The sequence below is a fragment of the Coenobita brevimanus genome, chromosome 103 (genome assembly GCF_032717465.1).
Source record: "Coenobita brevimanus isolate Jiangsu-jjx chromosome 103, ASM3271746v2, whole genome shotgun sequence".
Taxonomy (NCBI): Eukaryota; Metazoa; Arthropoda; class Malacostraca; order Decapoda; family Coenobitidae; genus Coenobita; species Coenobita brevimanus.
In genome coordinates, this window is record NC_137056.1 from 37,635,353 (window position 1) to 37,658,424 (window position 23,072).

The window sequence follows — 23,072 nt, forward strand, 5'->3', positions numbered from 1 at the left end:
TTCTTCCTTACTGTGCCCTTTTCCACATTTTCTATCAGCCTAACCATGCCAATGTGTGTTTTTGATACTTACTTAACAATAAGTTATGCATTTAGTGGGTCTACAATCTTGTAGGAGGGAAAATCTGGGATTACGAGTGGGCTGCCTGGTACCAATTAGGAAAAATCACATAGGTTCTGTGCTTTCATTATCACACACTACGCGCGGTACCAATAATGCACGATAACTAAGAAATCACTATTTCGTAACTCCTGCGAGTTTTATTGGCCAACAACAACAATAACAACAAAAGTAAGTATGCAATGCCTTGACCACAGGCCTACTGTGAATAAAACTGCAAAACAGAAAGTGGCCCAGATACCTACAGCACCAGCACCCACAAACTGTTATGCAACATGTGAGGGGAGGAGAAGGGCAAGTGAGGGGTGGGCAGAGGAGATCCAGAACATATTAAAGGAGTAGGTTTCACTTTACAAGATGCCTATTATGTGTGCTGCACTGCAAAACAAAACATGCTCTACAGTGGAATCTCCTTAATCGTGGCTTTATGAGACAGCACACGCCAACTAATCTTATGGGGAAAATTATTTATGGGTCTGCCATCTCAAAAAAGTTGCTCCTCTTATCCCCAAACCTACAACAAACTGGTCACCAGCAAACACCAACACTCCAGAAAAGAAATTGGTAAAACATATTTTATGGGAATGAACAATACTGTAAGATTCATACCTGACTCTGACTGACAATATTGCCTGAATGGATGGGGGAGGGGGGAGGGGGGAGGGGTTCCCAGGCTTGAGGCAGACTATGGCCTCTCAGCACAAGGCGAGTGTGCAGCTGAATCATGCTGCCAACTCTGTGCAGCTTCCTCATCATCAACCTCCTTCAGGAACCAGTGTGGAGACAGAAGAAGTGGTGTCGTCGTCATCCTCAGCTGACTCCGTGTCATCGTAGGAGTTGTCGACTCATTTGAGATTACTATAATTTTTTTACCAAATGGGCATGGCCTTTCCACATTTTCTATTAAAAATTGAGATTAATTCTTTACCAAACAGGTGTGGCATTTCCATATTTTCTATTGAAATAAAATATTCTTTCACTGGTTACTTCTTATCCTGCATTACCACAGCTACTGCGCATTTCCGTAAATTTGCCTCTGAAAGCCATAAATGGGGATTGAGAATGTGTGATATGCTGACGTGTTCTGTCAGAGAGGTGGTTGGTAAACAACGCAGCCAGTTGGAGAGATCATAGGTAAACAAGCCATGAGCGACCTGCCCACTTCCTTAACCCCTACACCGCGGGCATGTTTACCAATGTTTTGCGTGTCCCGCGGGGTTATTCGGGCTCCGACAGACTCTCAAAAAATATTTGCCAAAAATCAGTTATCAGTCCTAGAATATTAAAATTAAATATGCTTATGGCATATACCTTCAGCTTTCTCCTGGAATGTTTGTTGAGCCTTCGTCGGTTACCGTAGGACTTGTGGAGACCTCTGAAGTTGGGTAACGAAGTCTCCACTTTACACTTCCCGACAACCCGTAATATGATTACCACAGCCAGATATTAACACTATAAACACTACTCTATGATTTTCAAGTAGTTTGGGATCCATACTCAAAAAAAAAAAAACACTGTGAAAGCAATGGAAATTACAAGCGCGTCTGATCGTCGCACTTGCGCTAGTTCGCTCTTGGTACTCTGTCATTTATTATTCATAAAACCTCTCACACTTTATATTTCTATTATTATATCACACTTATATATATCTGGAGTCTTTCTCCATAAGTTTCCTTCAGTAGTATTAGTTTATTGTCACTGAAGTCATTCAATTTTTCATTCAGTAAAATACGTAGAGAGCCACGGATTCACTTTCACTGTTATAACATAAATTATTTGTACTCATATTCTTATATTACTAATCACTTACATTACTATTTACATTTTCTATTCTATTTTCAATATTTACCCTTCTATTTTACTTACACTATGTTATTCACTGTCCCTTTCAGTAAGATAAAACTATAATACACTGTTCAATCATATGTACTGAACATCCATTGCTTTCACTTGCTATTTACACATTATTTCCACATTATTCTCCTTTCACACTTGCACTGTTAGAACTGCTTCTGGCTGTGGTAATCAAAGAAGCAGGTAACACAGAGGGGAACCTGGCACTCAGCGCACTGCCAAGAGGTGCGTTTGTGCTCAGGTGTGCGGCGGGTGGTATGTGCACACACCTGACACCTGCGAATCGCAGCCTTCCTTTTCCCTGTGGCAGGCATTAGCTCCAGTCTGTGCTGATCCATATACGCCCTCTGCTCAAGTCGGTCGGGAAGTGTTACTGGATGGCGCCTTGGAGTTGCTGCTGTCACCCTACCATATCTTTCCAGCAGCTGCTGGACACAAGTCCTGGCGAACAACCTCAGGGAGAAGGACTTGGGTGGCTTGACCTTCATCTTGTACAGGATGAAGGCGTTCAGCATCGTCATATCTATGAGATGCAGAAAAACTTTCCTGTACCACCTAGTATTCTTCCTGAGGCAGTCGATCTCACCAATCATCATGTCGGACTTGTCCACCAGCCGCATGTTGATATTGTAGTCCAACACAGCATCAGGTTTCATCACAGGTTCGCCTGTCCTACGGTCGACCTTCCCACTGTCTGTCATCTCCCCCTTATGTACGGTGGTGAGCATGTGCATGACCCTCTTGTCATGCCACCGTATTGCCAGCATCTTCTCAGACTTGCGTAGGTGCACGTCTTCTCGCTGCAAGGTTCCTGCCTCTGTGAATTTGGGGAAGTGGGCATGATTACTTTTGACAGTGCCGCAGGAGCCAATGCCGTGCTCAGAAAGGTATTTGGCAAGTTTCGGTGCTGTATAGTAGTTGTCTGTATACAGCACATGATTCCCACCAAAATACTTTTCAAGGAGCACTTTCACTACACAGCCTGAGAAGCCAAGGGGGTATGTTTTATCCAGATCGATAGTGCTGGCTGAATAAATGACGAAGTCAAGGATGTACCCCGTCTTACAGTCGCACAGTACAAAGAACTTAATTCCAAAGCGATGGCGTTTGCTTGGAATGTATTGAACAAACCGAAGACATCCTCTGAACAAAACCAAGGATTCGTCAATGACAACCTTCTGGAAGGGGTGGAAGAATGACATAAACTTATCCTTCATTCTGCTCAGAATCTCCTGGATCTTCCAGAGTGGGTCAGTTTGGGAAGGTACATCATTGTCGGCAAAGTGCAGGTTTCCCATGATGTTCTGGAAGCGATCTCTGGCCATGTACGTATTGAAGGTGGGTGAGGGTAGTAAGGGGTCCATGGACCAGTATTCTTCCAACTCATGCTTCTTGGAGTGTGGCATGAGAAGCATGAGGGCAAAGAACACATACAGCTCCTGCACTCCCAGCATGGACCACTGTTGCATCTTGGCTGCACCTGTACCACTTGCAGCACATTGTGATTCATACCTGTTGGTCTCATTACATATGTACTGCATGACTTCGTCACCTAGGAAGGCCAAAAGGTAGTCCACACACTCAGCATTATTGTCAACAGTGAAGGCAGGCTGAACTCCTGAGGAGCTCTCATCAAACACTAAATGTTCAGGCACAAAATCGGACCCTTCCGTCCACGCGAAGGCGTCCAGGATTCCCTGTCATGGCGGTGTAGGGCGGATGGCGGTGGTGGTGGTGGTGGGTGGCTGTGAGGCAGCTTTATCTGGTTCAAGGTCACTCGCACTGACCCTGGGTTCCCGTACAGCACTAGCAGCCCTTACCCTACTACCAACTCTACTTTTCAAAGTCCTGGATTTACCTCTTCCACTACGGCCTGCCTTGTTGATGCTGGTGGTGACTCTGACGACGAAGACTCCGGAGATAACTCAGCCGACGATGAGGAAGAAATGAGTGAAGTGGGGCTTGGGGAACGGGGAGGTGAATGAACTCGGGACTCATGGCAGGCTGGGTCACGCGGGGGCATTGTTCTGGGGCTAACACGCCGCCTTTTCACTCCCTTCCCAAATTCCTTGCCTTGCTGCACTAATGGCTCCTTTCCCTTGGAGCTAGAGACTACTTCCGACACTGAAGCACTCATACTAGCAGTTTCTGGCACGATTACCTCACCCGGCTCATCACACGATTCACCTGAATCGTCAAAATCACTGTCCATCATCACCATGGACAATTCTGCTAGTTCACGTGCCACTGCAGAGTCACTAAGTCCTTTTCTGCTTCCCTCACTACTTTTCTTGGGGGTAGAGGTCACGAGGCCCTTTGCAATGGGCGCAGAAGCGGCAGAAATGGCGAGGCGCGAGTGCGACATGGTTTCACTACAGCGGAGGACAAGGAACTAAATGCTGTGGCTTATCTGAGAAGGCAAGGGTTGACAATGACACTGAGGCTGACTGCTGCTAACTTACATGCTAATTTTTTATAGGTAGAAAATCTCGGCAATACATAAAGAAATAGGTAGTTCCAGGTGAATGTAAATGTCACTTAGGCTTCTCCCTTCCTTTCTGATATATATTTTTATTACAGACATCGATTACAAGGCATAATTCAAAGGGGAAATTACCGTGGTAATGTAGCGAATGAATGCACATGAGGTTGTCAGGTGATAATTAGCCAATTCCTGGTGTATAACATTATCACTTACCTTATTTTTTTTTGGTATATATTACTTTGTATAAGTATAGGGCATAGGTCTTATTTCAATGGATGAAATCTGTGGAAAAATCCGGGGGAAATTTGCGTAGAGCAGCGCGGCGTGGGAGGTGAGAGGACAGGGTAATGGAGGGCAGGTAGGGAGGGGAGTCACGAAGGGGGTAAAATCGCTAAAATGTCAACAATGGATGGGAGTACAGATGAGATTTGGAGTGCTGACTAGTGTTGGACATTGGCAGTACTGATAGATGATACAAGCCACCACTTGAGAGCCCGGGATAATTCAAAATAACACAGAATCACAAAAGTGACGCCCCGCGGTATGATCCATTGTGGCCGAGCGTCACGAAAGTGACGCCCCGCGGTTAAGGGGTTAAATATCCCAAAATAAGTATGTTTTGTTTTTTCCACTCACTTCCTGCAGTCAAAATTCAATATTTAACTAACTGTGTTGCATGTGTACCAAAATTGGTTAAAATTGTGAGTTTGTTAAAATACTGGCGGAATCACCATGCTGGTTTGGTAAAGAATTACCTCATTGAGTCCATAATGATGGGCAACTTTGGCTTTCTTCTCCCTGCCACCAATCCTTCTTATTACAACTAACTTTTGGAAGTAAATTAACGGTGGCTTCTTATTCTTCCACTTCCTCGAAGAAGTTGTTGGATTTGGAGGGTTACGATCAACCATGGTAACACTGGGTGGGCAGAGGAAGCATGGGGAAGAAAAAATCCTCTTGTAAACCACACCAGAACCATATGCTAACTACTGAGAGGAGACAATGCACTGAGTCAAGCGCCAGGGCGTTAAGCACGCACATCTTTCTTGCCTGGTGTGGAAGGGATGCACTGTGACTGGTTTATAGTAAGTGCCAAGCTTGAATATGATTGCTTTAGTAATTACCACGCTTGACTACAAGTGGTTTACGCCTGGCTAGACACGTGGTCCTGGGGTAATGGTGGCAAGTATTACACGAGGGATCGGAAAAGAATCACTTTTTAGGCTGCACTCGTCAATTTCGTGTAATTTTTTCGAGTTATTGATACTGCAAACTGTTGCAAGATGTTGCCATGTATTATGAATCCGCTATTTAGGAGTTTCTACTGTAGCTGCCGAGAATGAGCATCCAGAAGATGGATGGGAGGGGGAACCTAGAATCTTGAAAATCAACAGGCTTGGTCTTTCCTACAAACCTACTGTGTTTGTTGCAGAAGCAACGGCAGCCCAGTTATTAAGAAAGGGTGTCCACAGGATGTGATGTGTGGCAGTTGAGCCAGTCGATCTGACAGAATATCATTAAATCCACAGAATCCCTCAGTTTATCAAAAGACACAAAAGAAACAAAGCAAAACTGCAGCCCCATTCCACATGAGGAGACCCTATGAAACCTAGGCTTACAGCAAACACAAATAAAGTGATCTCTTGGTTATTGCCCATATCTGGTACTTTACATGTACATGATAACAAATTCGTGTGATAACTAATCCAGAGAACCTATGAGATTTATCCTAACTGGTCCCAGGGACCCCAAGCTCAAAGCCAAATTTTTACTTTCACAGAAATTCCAGACCTTCTAAATAAAACATACACACAACACACACAGATATGGTTAGGTTAATAGAAAGTAATGAAAAAGGACAAAATAGGGGAGACTAATCTTTTCCCGGGTACATTTACTCCTACCCACGACCCACCACTTGCCTTGGCCCTAACTGCAGACTCGTTGAGGTAAATACAGTACTGTATATGGTTTAGTTTAAGCACAAGAGAGACCTTACCAGTTTACTTCTTAATCCTGAAGTTTGTTTTCCATATATGTCTTATTATTTTTCTGGCAGCAAGTGACTGCCACAATCGTCATAAATGATGTTTACACTCCCCAGCAGTGTCCAAGATAGACAGATGCCTTCTTGTGGTGCACTGGAGATGGATGGACTTCATCCAGGATGCCATTTTTTGGAACAAAATTACCCTTATCAGTGCTAATGTATCCAAACCTGACCCAAATTTTCATAACTCAACCAAACCTACAGCAACCTAACCTAACCTATCCCTTATATTACTGTATTTTCCTTGTTTATTGATGGGTCTTCTGAAAACTCAAAAATGGATTTCTAAACACTATTACCAAGTCACTGAACCAATATAAAAGTAAGGGAAAATGTTTTGTAATATTTGAGAGGTGGTCCTATCTCTCCTTGAAGATTATATGGTGATTCATTCGGATTTCCATTTTGGTGTGTTTGGTTAAGTTACCAATGGTTAGGTCAGGTTAGATTTGGTTAAGTCAGGTTAGGTTATGTTTGTCTGAGTTAGGTTATACTGTTTTGTTAGGTTAGACAATTTAAGCTGGGTGAGGCTTGGGTATGAATACTTAAGTTTAGGCTAGTAATAATAAATTTCAGTAGGTTTTAGGAACTCTGCCATTATGCTTGATAAATAAACACAAGTAAATTGGAATGAACATTGATAAAAAAACAAAGAAAACAATTTTTACAACAAAAATTATTAAAATAACATAAAAAAACAACCAGGGAAAAGAGAAGTGATTCTGTAATGTATTCTGCTGCCTAGAATAATGTAAGGAAGTCTCAGACTTTGACTGTCAGCTTTACTGCAAACAAAACCTGGTCAAACCAACATAATTTGTATAAGACTCCTGTGCTTTTAAAATTATTTGAGTAAATTATCTATATTAAGAGTAACATGTTATGTGTTTCTTAAGCACAAAAATGAGCATTACGATTTGTATAACTGAAAATAATAGCATGCATCTGACCTTGATTACTGCTTTGTGGCTTTGGGGTGTGAGGAACACTTCGAGAAACTCACCTTCTACTCCTGATGTGATGGTGTGACCCAATGAAAAGTGAGCTCTCATGGCTAAAAGGTCCCAGCCCAATAAAAACAGCTCAATTGTCTGATGATATCACGGGGCTGATGCGCCAGGCTAATGCGTGTGAGGCATGCATGAATGCATAAATGTTTATGAGTCTTGAGTTTGGCCCAGCTCAGGTTTGCGACAGATGTTTTTGAACTACAAAATAAGTTGTAACAGCAGCAGTGGAAATTTTCATCTCGTAGTTATAATGAAAATCATGACAACAAAGTACACTATAACCATGGGATCACTGTACTAAAAAGAATTTTATACCAATACCATAGATTGCTTTAAAAAGTTTTCTATGATAGCTGCTGTGCTGTCATCATCACCATCATCTGCCTGGAAAAAGACCTTGCCTTCCTCACTCTGTGGAGTGGGAAAAACAACAATCGAGGTGAAGAGTTGGCTCAAAACTTTCTCCAGAAGAATGTGTGGTTTTCACTAACATGGCACCTCGTGAAACCAAACAGATAAACTTTCCCATACAACAGAAACACCTTGAAATTATATTCTAGACACTGTTAGATGATTCTGTTCAGAACACAGAAACTATTAGAAGTTACTGTATATATATATATGTGTGTGTGTGTGTGTGTGTGTGTGTGTGTGTGTGTGTGTGTGTGTGTGTGTGTGTGTGTGTGTGTGTGTGAGAGAGAGAGAGAGAGAGAGAGAGAGAGAGAGAGAGATTTTCTTGATGTCAGAAATACTGGTAGCTTTTGCAGCAGTCAAAGTTAAACTAGGCTTGGGTGACTAGCAACTATGAAAACTCTATGCCATTAAAGAATGTAGCTACTGTACTTGTAGTGGTACCTGTTAGTTGCAGATCTAGTATTATAAAAAGAGTAAACAGGATTTTCACATTCAGAATAAAATTTAAGCCCCACTATATCTAGTTAATCTTCCCAACTTAAACCATAAAGAAAAGAAACTGATCTCACCTCCTGGATCTCCTTCATCCAACGGTCAAGTCCCTCAAAAGACCATTTATTGGTTATATCATACACTAGGAGTATACCCTGGGCTCCACGTGAGTAAGATCTAATGATGGTACAAAAACGTCCCTGCCCCGATGTGTCCCACAACTGCAGCTTCACTCGTTTCCCATCCAGAAGGATGGTCGTAGTTTTGTGTCCTGAAAAAAAGAGAGAGAGAGAGAAACTAATATTATACTGTGTCAGTATGATGTAAGTGGGCACTCATATGATAACCACAAAATGAATGAAACTGTCATTGCCTCCATAAGTAGAAGACTACAAAGACAAGGTTAACCCCTTGAATCCAAAGGTGTACTTATCAAATTTATTCTTGGTATTTCTAGATGACAGCCTACAGGCAAATCTGTAAAAACCATTGTAGTGACAAGGTTAAAAACAATATCCATCATTCCCTTCACAATCTGAATTGTCTATCCACAGTTTAATCAAACAGTCTAAAGGTGATAAGAACAAAATAAGACGTGCTATCAGACTGGAGGGGTTAAAAACAGTAACTCTTCGCTTAATGTTGTAGATGTATTTGTTTAACTACTGCAAAATGTTAAAAACACTCTTACCTACAATTAAGGTTATCTATGTTTTGCATATACAGTATAAATACCTTCTTCAGCAGCAGCACCATTATTATCCTGGTCAACAATAAGAAAGGTAGGATTCACAAAAATGAAACAACTGATTCAATTTTATGTTAATGGACTCAACTGTTCAGTGTTTTCAGATACATACCACTATATGTATACTGTGTATATATATAAATACTTCACCGTGTAAGATATGTATACAAAACAACCACAGGAGAAATGAAAGGAGCGACAGTGACTACTTTCATATATTATATACATCTTCAGACAGAGTGAGACAAACGTAAAGGGTTGAGGTCTTTTATGCACACCTGCAGCAGGGAGCGGCAAACAGAGCAAATAATGACCTGAATTTTTACCTGTGGCTTAACTTATGGTCACCTGCAGCACGGGTTGGCACACAACAAAGGATGACCTGAATCTAAAAATCGGTGATGCACAGAACAATAGGTACCTTTCTTTTTTCTTCCTTAGGGACGCACCTGACAAAAGTGGGGGGGAGGAAGAGGGGAGAAAGGGGGAGTGGGAGAGAAGGGGAAGGGGGAAGGGGGAGGGGAGGAGGGGAAGGGGAGAGGGAGGAGGGAGGAGGAGGAGGGGATAAATACTGCGGCTTAACTTAAGACCTACTGCGGCTTAACTTAAGACCTAGAGGATTAATGCTAGGTGTGTCCCACACAGGTGTGACTACACTACCAGATGACAGGGAACAATCAATTGTTAGTCTGGGGGATACTGCTTTAAAATTAATTCAGTTAACATTTTATCACACTTAAGCCTATCAGGTTTTTGGGCCGGGCAGATTATGTCTGTGCCAGAGTCAGTCACGCACGCTGACCCACATCTTCGTGGCCCGATATTTTACTCTGATCGCACTGTGTAAATACATTTTTCATGATAGAATGTTCGTTTTGGCGTCATTTTAAAGCTGAATAGTTGTACTTTATCGCAGTATATTCAAAAAAGGAGAACAAAGAAAATGAAATGTCAAAATGATGAGTTGAAGTTAGGCAAAATGCACAAATTTTATACCTTGCCATAGGAAAATATTTGGCAAAAAATATTGAGTAAAGATATGTAAATTTGGTTTAAACCACACAAAAATACAACAAATTACTTTTACAATGATATATAGACTATGGTAATTTTTGCATTTCATTGTGCACCAAAGCGAAAGGAAAGACACACAATTTTATTTTAGTCTCGGCCGCATATTCGCTTCGCAATGTTTTTCTTTGATCGGTCAGTGTAAATACACTTGTTATGATGGGATGCTGGTTGTGGTGCTATTTTGAAGCTGAAAATAGTTGTACTTTATCGTAGTATGTTCATAAAAGGAAAACAAAGAAAATAAAGTCAAAGTGACGAGTTGAAGGTAGGCAAAAATAAAAAATTTTATACCTTACTGTAGAAAAATATTCACCAAGAATAAAGTTATAAAGAAACAAAGTCATGAGTCAGACCAGCAGTGAAGTACTGCCACACATAAGAGCAACCATTCCGTGACATCATGCTCGAGCCTCTTTGTTATGATGTGTAAATGCGATTTATGGTGAACATTTTACAAAAGTTTCTTAAAATGACGATTAATAGCGTCATCCGAATCTCTGAGGTTGGATTTGAAATGACGATTGAAATAGTCATTTGAATCTCAAAGGGTTAAAATGACCATAGCTCATGTTTACATTCTTTTCATATGTGCCAGAAATTAGACAAGATTCTATTACATTTCTTGCATCTACGCTTTTTGATCTTGCTAGAATCTTAGAGCCTGCCCAGTCAATATGGTGATCACTGGATGCTTTGTGCTGAAATAAACCACTACTCTGTTGGGCTGTCCTTATACTGTATTTCTGTTGTGATATTACTAGTTTCCAAATCTTTACCAGATTCGTTTCGTTTCGTTTTTAAAGGCTCCAACATGCTTGCATGTGTCGGCCTTGGTCACCTAAAGGTGGCTCTCCACGCTGCACGATCCATTGCAGCCTCCCTGTTCAGTCCCTTAACCCTAAGGTCACACTTAATGACCTCGTCCCATGTCTTTATCGGTCTACCCCTCATAACCCCACCCCCAATATTAACACTTCTCACCTTCCTCACCCGATTATCATCCCCCATCCTCTCCACATGTCCTAACCACCTCAATCTACCTCTCCTCATCACAACACCAAAGCACTCCAGTTCCATCCTACCTCTCAACTCTTCCATTGTAAACCCAGCCCCTCCAGGCCTTGGACGCAGGGACACACTGCACATCCACCTAATCATTGTCATTTCTGTACGTCTGAGCTGGCGAATGTCTTACTCCTTCACTGCCCAGGTCTCACTGCCATACATCATTACACTCCTAACATATGCTGCATACAAAGACCCCTTAGCACGTAGGGAGAGCCCTCTCCTACGTAAAATTTATTACAGCTTTTACTCGGGATTTTGTAAACAATGTCTGAATTACTGAATGGGCTGTTCTTGATGAGTTTTTTTGATGGTGTTCTCATATTTGACTACTACTTGTACATTAAGTTTCTTCAGTATGTAAACATCAAGAAAATTTTCATGGAAGGGGAGGACAAGGGTTCTTTGAATATTTTGGCGATCTGGCTTATTAGTTTTCCTTTCAAGGAATCGTTTCTTGGCTGTATTGTGGCACTGAGTTAGTATATTTCGTGGATATTTTAGCTTCTTTCCAATGCTCTGAATCATTTTTAGTTCATCATCTAAAAATTCTGGGTCTGAAATTCCCCCTCTCCCTTCCCTTCTGTCAGGTGCATCCCTAAGGAAGAAAAAAGAAAGGTACCTATTGTTCTGTGCATCGCCCATTTTTAGATTCAGGTCATCCTTTGTTGTGTGCCACCCCCTGCTGCAGCAGACCATAAGTTCGGTTGCAGGTAAAAATTCAGGTCATCCTTTGTTCTGTGTGCCACTCCCTGCTGCGGATGTGAATAAAAGACCTCTACCCTTTACTGTCTCACTCTGTTTGAAGATGTAATACATGAAAGTACTCACTGTCACTCCTTTCATTTCTCCTGTGGTTACTTTGCATATATATATATATATAAACACATACATGTAATAAATATATATATATATATATATATATATATATATACTGTATTATATATATATATTGTTACGCTGTCCGCCTTTCCATTCCCACGGGTGCAGCCGTTACAGCTGGGCTAGGGGATTATGCAGTATGTATCCGTGTCATTCGCGGAGTTTAAATTAGCGAGTGTTACAAGTTCTTTTGTTTCTTTCGTTCCTGCCACTGAGGGCAATTTTATTTCATACCATGCTGAGAATGCATTTGATTATTTTGATTGTCTTATGTGAGCTACCAGTATATTTAATGATGTTTTGCTTGCATTAGAAGTACCAATTTATTGTAGAGAGAGAGGGGCACGAATCTAAGTTCCTTGTTAATTAATCTGATTCATGCGTTCGCGCTTGACTGCACGAGCCTTGATCAGGCAGTGTCTTCCCAACCAGCTTCAGTAACGGGTGTTTGTACACTCTCTCTCTCTCCCCAGTCATTTTTATGCCGAGCTGGCGTTTTCATTTAAGTTATCTTTATTCCTTTGTTGCTGACTGAGGGAAGTAGTTATTTTATTTGTTTTTGTGACCTTGTTGTCCTTGGAGGGCCAGTCTGGCTCACCGTAGTCCTCTCGCTGCCTTAATTAACGTTCCCCAACACACGTACATACACACACACCCCTAACCCCTACACAGTTCAATCCCATCTACTTGCACAAGGCTAGTGAGAACTATCGTGAGCCGTTAACTGCGTTCCCCCTTGGACACGGGTTAAGTAGAAAGTCGTCACCACCGGAAATAAGTGGGAGGTGTTCCTGTAAACTGTCTCGGGCGGTATTATTTCCGGTAGTGACGATAGTAGGCTAGATCTATAGGTAGGCTGTTCCGTTTTACTATCAAAGTACAGAGTGTTGCGTTCTTAAGTAAGTACTTTTCCGTTGCGCAGTTTTTCTCTAGTTTGCGGAGTGTCAGTGCCGGGGTCTGCGTTATTTTTGCAACGCAGTGGAGGCCGACCATCTAAGGCTGCCTTGTGGTCTTTTTGTAATAGCCCCGGGCTGGCGCTACCGTAACAGTGGCGACCTCGCATCAGGATATCCTAACAGTGCCTTCTTCTTGCTAGGATATCGTTACCTTGGCGTTCTCTGTGCTTTGAGGCGAAGTTGATGTGTGTGTAGTTTCTCAGTCAGCATTAGTATTTCATTATTCAGTACTGCCATTGATTTGTCGCCATGGAGTCACGCGTGTCTACACCAGATCGCGTACGTGCTGAGTCACCTGTGGATATGGAAAATATGGAACAACGAGAGGCACATAGCAAAGGTACTCCTCGTGTGAGCCCTGAGTCTGACTATGGTGCTGAGCTGCCTCGTTTCGCTACCCCACTATTACCATCTATGATGCCGCCGAGCCAGTTTAGAGCAGTTCCCCCAGATATGTCTAGTGCTTTCCCTGGAGCTGTTCATTCCACTCCCATATACCCTGGAGTCTTGTCACCGGAGGCCCAGTTGCAGTTGGAGTTGAAAAAGATGGAGATGGAAATGCAGCGTGCAAGAGAGAAAGAAGAGAGGGAGATGGAGATGCAGCTGGAGATGCAGCGTGAAAAAATGCGATTTGAGCTGGAGAAGACTCGCTTGGAGGTGACTGCTAATAGACCAACTTCAGATACCCAAACCTCAGGCCGTGCAGAGGATAGGGAGAGTTGGTTCTCAAGGAGTCTAAAATTAGTACCGGCATTTGATGAGTTGAAGGTGACAGAATGGTTTGTCAGGTTTGAAAAGAAGGCTAGGGAGTTTGAGTGGCCCAGGCAGCGCTGGGTGGGCTTGGTATCTAATGTGCTGAAGGGAAAAGCTTTGGAAGTGTATAATAGGCTGAGCCCTGAGGATGTAGATGATTATGATGAATTTAAAACAGCCATCCTGAAGGCATATGAACTTAGACCAGAGGCTTATCGGTTGTTGTTCCGTGGTGCTCGGAAAAGACCTGCTGACACCTATATGGCCTACGCCAGGTATCTGGAGGAGAGGTTAGACGAGTGGTTGCTGAGTGAGAGCGCCACTTCGTATAACGATGTGCGTGAACTGTTTTTGATGGAACATTTTACCAACATGGCTGACAAAGAAATTGGTGTTAAAATTAGGGAGAAGAGATTCAAGACCGTGAAGGAAGCAGCGACGTGGGCTGATGACCGGGTGTTTGCCTTGCGGAGTATGGGAGTCAAGTATGATAATTTTCAGTATTCCAGGGAGAGGACTGTGAGTGGCCCTGCCTGGGATAAATCTCCCGTGAATCAGTCCAAGGGAAGTTCAGAGGAGAAAAAGAATTCTGGGAGAAAGAGCCCCGTATCCAGTTCGAAGCTAGTTTGTTACTTTTGCAAACAGAGTGGGCACATCAAGCCTAACTGCCCTAAGTGGAAGGCCTCCCAAAATGCCAAACCAGTGGCACTAGTTGTAGGTTTGAGTCAGGTGAACGAGAGGAGTTGGGAGAGTGGTAACGGTGAGGGAGAAGTCTGTGGAAAGCTGGAGTGCAGCCGGCTGTGCTCGCTGCCAGCTCAGGCTGAAAAAGTTACCCAACATGCTATGCCACCTTCGGATGAACTGCCTCAGAAATCGTCCCTAGACTGGTGTAAACCTTTTATGTGTCACGGCACAGTGAAAATTCATGGGATCAGTTATCCAGTTACTGTGGTTCGTGATACCTGTGCACAACAGTCTGTGTGCAGAAACGTGACTGGAGGGCCTGTAAACTCAGGGAAGTATGTGCTGTGTAGAGGCTTGAACGCAGATGAGTACAGTACTATGATTATGTTCATATGGAACTCGATTGCCCCATTGTTCAGGCTGCAGCTCAAGTAGCTGTTGCTGATGTAATGCCAGTAGGGGGGGTTGATTTTCTGCTGGGGAACGACCTGGCTGGGGAGAAAGTATTTCCATCTCTTCCCCCACCAGTTGTTGTGGCAGAGAAGTGTTTTGACGCCCCAGAAATTGGTATTGAAGTTGATGCAGAAGTGGAAGCCATGTTCCCGGTCTGTGCAATTACAAGATCTATGGCACAGGTTGCAGCCCGGGAGGAAGAACTGGTGAAGTCACAGGTTCTTGGGGTCGACTGTGATGAGGCAGGGCCACCAATGGAGGAACCTAGTGAGCAGAGTGTTGCTGTGGTGGGTGAGGAGAGTGGGAATGCGTGCATGGGTGCCGCCCCACTTCCCACTCAGGACACTAGAGGTGGTGCTGAGTGTGTCTGTGTGGAGACTGAACCCAGCCCACCGACTGAATTAGAAGAATTTCAGGACGCTGGGGTCGACTGCGGGGATGCAGGACCACCGTCAAACGCGCCTGAGGAACAGAGTGTCACTGTTGAGGGTAGAGGTGATGATGTCAGTGTGGAGTCTGACATTCCTCCCCCTGTCGAGTGTACTAGAGGTGGCGCTGAGATTGATCGCCCTTCGCAATCCAGTGTCCCGACCAGTCCCTTATCTCAGTCCTCAGTAGAGCTGGCGGGTGTTGGGCCAGCAGAATTGAGGGTGAAGCAACAGGAGGATGTAACATTAAAGCCCTTGTTTGCTCGAGTAGGGGAAGAAAGAAGTATGGAGTGTGGTAAGGAGGAGTTCCTGATTAAAGACAATGTTTTACATCGCCGATGGACGCCCACTGGCGCCACGGTGGATGGAGGAGTGGGTGAGTTAGTGCAGGTGGTGGTGCCTGTGCAGTATAGGGTGCCGTTAATACAGTTAGCACATGAGGGACCTTTAGCAGGTCACTTGGGAAACAGGAAGACAGTGCAGCGCTTAAGATATAACTTTTGGTGGCCAAGTATGCCGGGACAAGTTGCTGCGTACATCAAGAGCTGTCACACGTGTCAGATAGTGGGCAAGCCTAATCAAGTTCTTCCTGTGGCCCTTTTGACTCCCATTCCTGCAGTTGAACCTCCGTTTACCCAGGTAATCATTGATATCGTGGGCCCTTTACCTCCTACTTCTGCTGGAAACAAGTATTTGTTAACCATAATGGATGTTACAACGCGATACCCAGAGGCTATACCAATCAGAAGCATGCAGGCGAAGTCAGAAGTCAAGCAACTTATCCTGTTCTTTACTCATTTTGGCCTGCCCAAGAGTTGCAGTCAGACCGTGGAGTGAATTTTACATCTAATTTGTTTAAGCAGACAATGACAGAGTTGGGCATCAAGCACATTTTGTCCAGTGCCTACCATCCGCAGTCACAAGGTGCCCTAGAGAGGCATCATCAGACCTTAAAGACAATGCTGCGCACCTTCTGCTATGATAGTGGAAAGGATTGGGACCTAGCGGTACCCTTTGTTATGTTTGCAGTGAGAGAGGTACCAACTGAGTCGTTAGGGTTTTCACCCAATGAGTTAGTGTTTGGGCACAGAGTTCGTGGTCCCTTGGATGTGGTGCGAGAGGCCTGGAGTAACAACAAATCTGGCAACCAGGAATCCATGCTTGACTATGTCTGCCGCACTCGGGAGAGACTGCATTGCGCTTTAGAGCTTGCCCGTGACCATCTAATCGGGGCTCAAGCAAAAATGAAGGCTCATTATGATAAGAAGGTCAGAAGTCGTGAGTTTAAGCAAGGAGATGAAGTTTTGGCACTGCTGCCCATGCAAGGAAAACCTCTGGCGGCTAGATTCAGTGGTCCTTATATTGTGAAGAAGAGAGTTGGGGAACTTGACTATCTAATTGTTACCCCAGATAGGCGGAAGAGTACTCAGTTGTGCCACATTAATATGTTGAAGCCATACTACCGCCCAGTTGATTCTCATTGTGTGATGACTGCTGATGTCTCTCACCTGGGATGTGAAGGACGGGGAAGGGAGGACGTGGCATCAAAGGAACGTGCTGGGGAAGGAGCTGTTGGTGCCGGTGATGTGAGTAGTGGACCAGGGTTACAGCCACAGTCCCTAGAAGGAGACTTTGGAGTGGACGTTGAGGGAACCAGGGATAAGAGCGCTCCTGTAGTTTTGGCGGTTGGTAGTGAGTTGGAGGAGCAGGAGGAAGTGCTTAGTCGTGGTGAGATGTTACCAGCTGACCTATGGGAGGGCAATGGTTATGCAGCTCTGGTGGAGAAATTGCGACACCTTGATCCAGTAAAATGAGAAGAGCTGTGCAACAGATTATGGAAACATCCGAAAGTTTTTGGAGATTCACCGGGATTGACAACTTGGGCTACTCATGACATTGACGTTGGGGATAGTAAGCCTGTAAAATTAGCTCCCTACCGCATCAACCCTATCAGACAGAAAGCTCTCGATTGTGAGATCAAGTATATGTTGGACCATGGATTGATCAAGAGGAGTTTCAGTGAGTGGAGTTCACCAGTTACCTTACAGCCGAAGCCAGATGGGAAGGTTAGCTTGTGTGTGAACTTCCGGAAGGTTAACTCACTGTCCAAGACCGATGCTTATCCCTTACCTCGGGTCGATGACTCCGTGGACAAGGTGGGAAATGCCACTTATATCACCAAACTTGACTTTGTAAAAGGATACTGGCAGGTCCCGCTGACGGAACGGGCTAAACAAGTGGCTAGCTTTGTTGTCAGTGGTGCAGTATATCAGCGCCAGGTGATGCCTTATGGATTGAAGAATGCTCCAGCCACTTTCCAGAGGCTTATGGATAAAGTGGTGGATGGCATACCTAATTGTGTCATTTACATCGATGATGTCATTGTGTATGACACCAAGTGGGAGGAGCACCTTGATCATGTGGAAATGCTCATTAAGCGGTTGGAGGAAGCTGGCTTAGTAGTCAACTTGGACAAGTGTGAGTTCGTACGTGCTAAGGTCCAGTACCTTGGATTTGTTGTAGGACATGGGCAAGTGGCTCCACCTCGGGCTAAGGTGGATGCCATTTCCAACTTTGCAGCACCCCAGTGTCGCCGTGCCCTCCAGCGATTTTTGGGCATGATCGGCTATTACAGACGATTTATTGGGAATTACTCCACAGTGCTTGCCCCTCTTACTGACTTATTGCGCAAGGATAAGAAGTGGCAGTGGACAGCTGAGTGTGAGCAAGCTTTTACTACTGTTAAGTCTCTGCTGTGCCACCACCCTATATTGCGTGCACCAGATTTTGACAAATCTTTTGTGCTGGCAGTTGATGCTAGCCGAGTAGGGGTAGAAGCAGTGTTGATGCAGCCGGATGAGGGCCAGGTTGAACATCCCATATCATACTTCTCAAAGAAGTTTAATAGACCCCAGAAGAACTATTCCGTCATAGAGCAGGAGTTATTAGCGATTATCCTGGCCCTGCAACACTTTGCTGTCTACCTGCCCCCTTTTGGCCCTGTGATCAAGATTTATTCAGACCATCATCCCCTGCAGTTTTTGAACAAGTTTAAATTTAAGAACCAGCGTTTGACCCACTGGAGTTTGCTTTTGCAAGAGTACAATTTAGAAGTTAGGCATATTAAAGGGACTGATAACGTAATTGCTGATTGTTTATCCAGGGAGGGGTCAGGGTCTTGATTCGAAAATTTTGATCCAGGGCTCAAAATTTTCCCTTGGGGAAGGGCGTGTTATGCTGTCCGCCTTTCCGTTCCCACGGGTGCAGCCGTTACAGCTGGGCTAGGGGATTATGCAGTATGTATCCGTGTCATTCGCGGAGTTTAAATTAGAGAGTGTTACAAGTTCTTTTGTTTCTTTCGTTCCTGCCACTGAGGGCAATTTTATTTCATACCATGCTGAGAATGCATTTGATTATTTTGATTGTCTTATGTGAGCTACCAGTATATTTAATGATGTTTTGCTTGCATTAGAAGTACCAATTTATTGTAGAGAGAGAGGGGCACGAATTTAAGTTCCTTATTAATTAATCTGATTCATGCGTTCGCGCTTGACTGCACGAGCCTTGATCAGGCAGTGTCTTCCCAACCAGCTTCAGTAACGGGTGTTTGTACACTCTCTCTCTCTCCCCAGTCATTTTTATGCCGAGCTGGCGTTTTCATTTAAGTTATCTTTATTCCTTTGTTGCTGACTGAGGGAAGTAGTTATTTTATTTGTTTTTGTGACCTTGTTGTCCTTGGAGGGCCAGTCTGGCTCACCGTAGTCCTCTCGCTGCCTTAATGAACGTTCCCCAACACACGTACATACACACACACCCCTAACCCCTACACAGTTCAATCCCATCTACTTGCACAAGGCTAGTGAGAACTATCGTGAGCCGTTAACTGCGTTCCCCCTTGGACACGGGTTAAGTAGAAAGTCGTCACCACCGGAAATAAGTGGGAGGTGTTCCTGTAAACTGTCTGGGGCGGTATTATTTCCGGTAGTGACGATAGTAGGCTAGATCTATAAGTAGGCTGTTCCGTTTTACTATCAAAGTACAGAGTGTTGCGTTCTTAAGTAAGTACTTTTCCGTTGCGCAGTTTTTCTCTAGTTTGCGGAGTGTCAGTGCCGGGGTCTGCGTTATTTTTGCAACGCAGTGGAGGCCGACCATCTAAGGCTGCCTTGTGGTCTTTTTGTAATAGCCCCGGGCTGGCGCTACCGTAACAATATATATATATATATATATATATATATATATATATATATACTGTACTGTATACGGTATATATCATCATCATCATCATCAGCCATAACTAGTCCACTGCTGAACAAAGGCCTCCCCCAACCTTTTCCACGAATTCTTTGACTGAGCCAATCTTTGCCACGTTTTCCCTGAAAAATTTCTCTATCTCATCTCGCCATCTCCTGTCTGGCCTTTTTCTGTTATGCTTACATTCTCTTGGTGTCCAGTCAGTCAGCCTCTTGCTCCATCAGTTATCCTTTATTCTTGCTATATGGCCTGCCCACCTCCATTTCTGTTCTTTATAACTTCTACAATATCTTTGACTTTAGTCTGCTCTCTCACGCAAGTTGATCTTTTCCTGTCTCTTAAAGATATTCCCAACACTGACCTTTCCATTGCTCTCTGAGAACAGATTAATTTATATTCCATTGATTTTGTCAGTTTCCAGGTCTCACAACCATACGTCATAATTGGAATTATCTATCTATTGTCAGACACCATAATCCCGTCAGGGGTGGCCATTTGACTTTGAGTTATATATTTTACAGGGAGGGACACTAACCCTCCACCAACCCACTTGTTGACACGTAAGGAACACGTATGGTTTGGTTATATGGTTACCACCCAGCGTTGTAAATGGTTTCTTGGCTTACAGGAAACTATTTGGTTTGTCACTCAATGTAAAGCCACCTATAAAGGAAAGAAAAGCAATAAGAAGTGACAGGAAAGATGGGAGAAATAGGAAGAGAGGAGGGCAGGCACAGAAAAAGAATGATAAAGGCTAAGGAAGAAGTAGGCTGCACTACATCGTGAGTGGATGATGGTCGCCACCACCTACCACTAGTCGGAATTATAAATTCATTATATATATTTCGTTTCATACAAACTGGCAAGCTACTTTTCATAATGTCTCTATGTTTTACCAAAAGCTTTCCATCCAAGTATATATATATATATATATATATATATATATATATATACAGTAGTTTCTCGAACTTTGACAGTTTAGAATTCAGTGAATCAAATTTCGATGCAATTTCGAGTGGTCTGCCTACCTCACGTTTTGATGCAAAGTCGCACATTTTGATGCTCTCAGGGCCAGACTCCAACCAAAACAAGCAAAGATAATATACAGTATTTGATGCAAACCAAAATGCTAGAAGTGAAGGAAAATTATAAGAAAAAGTATAAGCCTAACCTAATACTGTACCGGTATGTGACGTGCTCTCAGGGCCAGACTCCAACCAAAACAGGGAAAGATAATATTTTTGATGCAAACCAAAATGCTAGAAGTGAAGGAAAATTATAAGAAAAAGTATGAGCCTAACCTAATATCGTATGTGACGTGTCAAGAAGAGAATGAAAATCAACGTCATTTATTCATATGTGGAGCACACGATGATATGGTTCCGAGACAATTCACCGTCAAGTCAATTCGCCGTCAGATAATTCCCCGTCAAAACCTGGACGATTTCCTGTCAGGAAAATTCGCACCCTGGACTATTCCCCGTCATTCTATAAATATGCATAGCTTTATTTACTAATCAATACTATAATACCTCAAAGATATAACAAGAGAAATTAAAGGAAAAGAATCAATAACAGAAATACTAAAACAAAATGAATTACAGGTGGTAGCAAATACAGTAGGCAGAATACTGAAACAAAGAGAAGTACAGTAATTATGAATATAAGGAGCAACATACAAATGAACAACAGAGACAGAAAAAAGAAAGAAAGTCATGTTGTTAAAGGACAAGAGCTCCCAAATCGGAGTAGGCACCAACAACAACAAGCCATGGGCAAGGTGATGTTCTGTTGTCGGCGGCCATCCTGCGACTGTCCTACCAGCAGCCAGCCCTCTACAGCCAAGTGCTGCACTTTCAGCCTGTACCTTCCATGTGTGGACATGCATTTCACTGCAATTTAGTTGTATGTATTTTCTTTGTATTTTCGTCGCAACTTACCTGTTTCAAAAGGGCAAGCAAGAGTGGTTCTTCGGGTAGCAGTGGTAATAGACAAGAGCAGCCTGGCACCTCTAAATCTTCGAAGGCAAAGGAGAAATGGCAATACGGGAAAGGGCAGAAATACACCAAGTATACACTTGCTGACAGTATGGTAATACAATGCAGAACTATAGTTACTTAACCACAATTATAGTTTATAAAGTTTACAGGGGGTGTGGGCAAAAAAAATCATGATTTTACGTACTGTATTTAGGTTTGGAGGCCCCAGACCCAAACTAAGTTTTCCCATAAGAAGTTCAATTTAAATTTCGATGGTTTGAATTTCGTGGTGATTTTTAGGTACCCATGCCCATCGAAATTCGAGAAAACCACTGTATGTATATATATATATATATATATATATATATATATATATATATGTGTAACGGTATATATATATGTATATACAGTAATCCCTCCAATATCTGACGTAATAGGGCCATAGGCAGGTCTGGATAGTGGTCCTGTCCGGATATTGAGCCCCAGCTTATGGACTTGTACTTATGGACCCTAAACTCAGAGAAACACCTATACAACTCCCTCTGGACATGCATAGCACCTATTTAAGACCCAAATCACACCAATAAGGGACATAAATGACTGAAATAAATGCAAAAGAACCATAAAATGAGGGTTTAGAGGTAGGTTCATACAATATTAAACATTCTGGTTACTGGCTCCTGGACTGGTACTTATGGACCCTAACCTAGCCTAACTCAGAAAAACACCTTCCTACTGCACATTCATAGCTCCTAACACCCTATTCACACCAATAAAGGACATTAAAGAGTGAAATGAGGTGTTTGAGGTAAGTCCATCCATCCATCCATTGCCAGACGCCATGTATCCCAAACGGGGTGACCAAGGGCTTAGAGTTAATTGTTTTACAGGGAGGGGCACTAATCCTTCACCAACCCCACTTGACACGTAGGGAGAACATTATGCCAACAGCATCTGGTGTTCCCAGGCGGTCACCCATCCAAGTACAGTATGAAACATTCTGCCTACTTACAGCAAGTCCATGGCCATCTCGATGAATAACCACCTCCTCTCGGACTCTGACAGTAAGAAGGATTTCCTGAAGCACTTCCAGTATACTGTTCATGAAGTCTTGCACTAAACTTAGTCAATCGCACTCAGAAGTCCATTCTCTTAACAATGCGCACTCTTGTCTAACTTATGCTCCACTGTAACTTACTAAGTGTTGCACTCTGCACTTTAACTTTTCCCACTCTTCTAACCACTTTCCAAAGCAAAAACAAACAAGTCTATTTACGTTAAATTTTGTTCCAAATTAGTCTTTTCACTCACAGCTGTAAATCCTTAACACAACACACTTTTTTTCACTACACAACACTGTAAATTCCCGTGTGG

General features: G+C 43.2%; 1 protein-coding gene across 1 annotated transcript in view; it reads right to left on the bottom strand.

Annotated features, from left to right (window-relative positions):
- The window catches only part of Rab40 (RAS oncogene family member Rab40), a 63,575-nt gene that overhangs the window by 18,313 nt on the left and 22,190 nt on the right, over positions 1–23,072 (bottom strand). Inside the window, exon 2 of the mRNA XM_080284936.1 lies at positions 8,503–8,696. Coding sequence (XP_080141062.1) covers positions 8,503–8,696 — 194 coding nt within the window. The remainder of the gene's footprint in view (positions 1–8,502; positions 8,697–23,072) is intronic.